At 37.4% G+C, this 4,415-nt stretch overlaps 1 protein-coding gene across 1 annotated transcript; it reads left to right on the top strand.

Moving 5' to 3' along the window:
- The first annotated feature begins 2,881 nt into the window (after positions 1–2,881).
- LOC109274717 (protein FRG1-like) lies at positions 2,882–3,769 on the top strand. Its single transcript, XM_053889964.1, has one exon. The coding sequence runs from the start codon at positions 2,949–2,951 to the stop codon at positions 3,720–3,722; it is 774 nt and encodes a 257-aa protein (XP_053745939.1). The 5' UTR covers positions 2,882–2,948; the 3' UTR covers positions 3,723–3,769.
- The last annotated feature ends 646 nt before the right edge of the window (positions 3,770–4,415 follow it).

Genomic DNA, 4,415 nt, shown 5'->3' with positions numbered 1-4,415 from the left:
CTGGATGAGCAACCCAAGGCCAAAGCCAAAAGTATCTATGATAATATTGCATAACTCATAAAAAAAATCCATGAGTCCATGCTAAATAAATATTTAAATATATAGATAAGTGCAGGAGCACAGATAACTTTGTCTTATAATATAATTATAATTAATACTATGATATTATCAAATATTAATATATAGTATAAATGTACTATTAATATATAACATTTATATGTGATATAATTAAATATATTAACATAATTTAATAATATTATAATTAATAAATGCAGAAGAAATGAGGGAAATACAAAGTTACCATTAGGCAAACATCATTGGTAATAATTGCTGCAGGCATAACCCACCAACAGATGCTAAAATTAATGGGTGAATATTTGAGGAGAAATAGGATTTTTACATAGTCTCAATGTATCTCTTCCAAGGCAGTCATTAATTAAAAGAGTAGAAAATAGTAACTTTTTAGTAGAGAACAATTTTAACAGACACATCTTGTACACAAAGATTTACAATAACAATGTTTATTAATACAAAAATATGAGGAGAAAACACTCCAAATGCCCAAAGACAGCGAAGGCATAAATAGATCAACCCCCCAAAATATTATACAGCAATCCCATGGATGAATCTTAGGGACCCAAGTCTCAGAAGACCACATAGAACATGATACTCAGTCTAAGAACAATTAAACTAATCAATATGTGGTTTAAACATGTAAACATTTTTTATAAATCTATATAAATGTTTGAAATTTATGTAAATTATCAACACAGAATTCAGGATGGGGGTTCCTTTCAGGGAGGAGGATGGCAGGGGAAGAAGCACATGGGTGGATGCAAATGTTTGTTAATTCTCGTTTTTGACTTGAGTGAAGGAGCCAAGACTGTCCATTATATCATCTGAAAGTAAGTGAATAGTGAATAGATGAGTGAATTAAAGAGGGCTGTGTATGGACTAGTGATAGCATATCAAGAATTATGATTATGCTAAATCCCATCCTGAGTACCTGAGGTCAAATTAAATAAAAAGGTGATGAGTACAGGGTGGGAAAATATTCCCAAGTTTACCATTAATAACACCATTACACACATTTACCAAAATTTATTAGCAAATGTCTTTTTCTTCAATATTTATTTAAACATTCCTCACAGACTGTCCCTAACCATTGAATTAAGTAACAGAGAAGTTCTGACACTTAGTATATTTGTGTTTTGTTTTTGATTTTGATTTTTTGTTTTTTTTGTTTTTAGCTTTTAGATGATATTATCATGGCCTTCTACTAAATTGTTATGATAGATAGATAGATAGATAGATAATAGATCAATCGATCTTACTCTGCTTTGCTTGATGGGCTTTTCCCCCTTTTATTCTGAAACATAAAAAGCAGTATTGGGTTCACCATTATTGTCCACTCCCTGCCTCTCCCTCTATCTCCTGATGATCATCGATTGTTGATATTTGAAATATTTTAAAGAGAAAAATAAACAGCTCCTCTATGAAAAGAAGAGCTACAGCCACAGCGTCTTTGAACTGGAAGGGATCCTGGATCTTTTAGTCTAACCTTCTCATTTCACAGGTGCGAAGGAAGAGGCCCTTCAGGGCCACATGATTTGCTTGTGTGCACACAGCTGTTGGAGGCAGAGCCAAGATTAGAAACACATCCCAAGAAATCTTTCCTTGGCACCATTCTCAGAAAAATGCAGAATTCATTCCTAGATGAAAGTGGAAACTTTAACCAGAGCATTCTCAATGATGGACAGAGGGGAATACAACTTGAGAAGAAGTGACTTTCTCAAGACCAAGCAGTTAGCTAATAGAAGAGTTGGAAACATGGTTTTCCTCGCTAGGCGGTAACAACAATTACCTCCATCTTCCACTCTTCTCTAGGAATGTCTCAGTGGCATTGAGATCCTTTCATTAGTGCCTACCCTCTATTTTGTTTGAGCCCCATTTGAATTTGCAGTGTGGTTCTGCAACCAATCACCATCCTTCATCCACTTAGCTTCTCCCCTTCTGACTTCTTCCTTTTCAGTCAAAACCAGTTTTATGGGGCTAACCACTGTGCTTTATGAAACCCATAGTAAAGTAAAAAATGAAAGCGGGAGGGAAGAGGAGGGAAAAAGGAAGGAAGAGGGAAGAATCAGTCTCTGGTAAAAATGGGGCCTTTGGAGAAGCTAGACAAGAGGCAGGAAAATTGGTCTGGTAGGTACAATTTTAATCCAAGAGACTCCATCCTGGCCCCCATCAGTGGTATAGATAGAAACTACAGAACTTAATACCTCATAGATGAAATGGATTAAGGAATGCAGATACCTAGGCCCTGCTACTTGAACTGTGGCCCCTGGATTAGCATTCACAGATCTGGTAGCTTGGTAGAGATGTAAACCCTTGGGCCCAGTCCAGACCTCCTGAATCAGAAGCTGCGTTTTCACAGTATTAAGATTAGAGAAGCACAGCCATGGGATGACTCTCAGCGTTCTGGTTTGGGTGACATGATGCATGGTAGTGTCATTTGCAGGATAGGGGCAGGTCTAAGGCAGGAGGATAGGCTGGAGGAACAAGCATGGCTAGCATTGAAATGAGACTATGACATGGCAGGAAAGGCTTTTATCTGGGCTGATGACAATAGGAACATGAGGCTTAGTGGAATTATCAACCACATTTTTACCTGGAATGCTGAAATGAGATGTGCACCTGTCTTCTCATTTATAGCAATTACGTGGTGAACTGTGTGGATGCCCCCATCCTTCACCAGCAGCCTTTGTTAAATTTCAAAAATAACACTGGAGATTACTTGTTTTCTATCTCAGCCACAGTTGTCCCTGAGTATTGTCTAAATAAGGCCCAAGTGAGAATGGAAAAGACCAGGGTTGGTGCGCGTGCCTACTCCAGTGAAGGTATTTTGCCCTGAGCCCGCTCTCACCTCTTTATACAGTGTCCCCAGAACCATGGCCGAATACCCCTATGTGAAGTCCACCAAACTCGTGCTCAAGGGAACCAAGGCTAAGAGTAAGAAGAAAAAGAGCAAAGAGAAGAGAAAAAGAGAAGAAGATGAAGAAACTCAGCTTGATATTGTTGGAATCTGGTGGACAGTAACAAACTTTGGTGAAATTTCAGGAACCATAGCAATTGAAATGGATAAAGGAACCTATATACACGCACTTGACAATGGACTTTTTACACTGGGAGCTCCACATAAAGAAGTTGATGAGGGCCCTAGTCCTCCAGAGCAGTTTACAGCTGTCAAATTGTCTGATTCCAGAATTGCCCTGAAATCTGGCTATGGAAAATACCTTGGTATTAATTCAGATGGACTTGTTGTGGGGCATTCGGATGCAATTGGACCAAGAGAACAATGGGAACCAGTCTTTCAAGATGGGAAAATGGCCCTATTGGCCTCAAATAGTTGTTTTATTAGATGCAACGAAGCAGGTAATATAGAAGCGAAAAGTAAAACAGCAGGAGAAGAAGAAATGATAAATATTAGATCCTGTGCTGAAAGAGAAACTAAGAAAAAAGATGATATGCCAGAAGAAGACAAAGGAAATGTTAAACAGTGTGAAATCAATTATGTAAAGAAATTTCAGAGCTTCCAAGACCACAAACTTAAAATAAGTAAAGAAGACAGTAAAATTCTCAAAAAGGCCCGGAAGGATGGATTTTTGTATGAAACACTTCTGGACAGGAGAGCCAAATTGAAGGCTGATAGATACTGCAAATGACCAGAATTTTTGTTTCTGTCTCCTCCTATTGGTTTTTTCTGAATAAAATAATCAATAGAAAAAAAAAAAAGACCAGGGTTATGAAAGTCTTCAGGCTTTAGCAGATCTAGGCCAAGGTGAAGGTTGTGAGGACCCATGGCTCTGGATGTCAAAGATGAGTTTTCAGGTTAGTAGCTTGGAGCCCTGACCATACTAGAGAATCAATGTTATTGTTTTGTTTTTCTGAATACATGAGATCCTACCATCCATACAACTATATTAATTTGAAACATGTTCCTTCCAAAACCCAACTAAAACAGCTTAGAATTAACTAACTTTCCTACATTGCTATTTTCTATTTCTGTTTTTCTTTTTGGTCATGTTCCTGGGAGATTTTCTAAACTTCCAGTATGTTTTTATAATTTGGCAGTCATAATTTTTTAAATTCCCAAGGTCTCCTTTCTTTGCCTTACCTGTTTCTTTTTCATAGTATTTATTCTACCATGAATGTACATTTTCATCTTCATCTAAGGGTGTGATACTTTTCATTTTAAGTTTTTTTTCTATTTCCCTCGCTTTATCTCTCCACTCTGGGTCCCCCTTTTTTTCCCTATATATCTTTTCAGCTCCCCCCCACCCCGCTTTTCCCTTTCATCTTAGAGTGTTTCTTCAAATATCATTAACTTTTATTGAAGAGAGGCATTAAGAAGTAGT

This window comes from Panthera pardus, unplaced genomic scaffold (genome assembly GCF_024362965.1).
Source record: "Panthera pardus isolate Hobbes unplaced genomic scaffold, ASM2436296v1 HiC_scaffold_25, whole genome shotgun sequence".
NCBI lineage: Eukaryota > Metazoa > Chordata > Mammalia > Carnivora > Felidae > Panthera > Panthera pardus.
The sequence above is the reverse complement of the archived record's forward strand: the minus strand, read 5'-3'. Positions and strand labels throughout refer to the sequence as shown.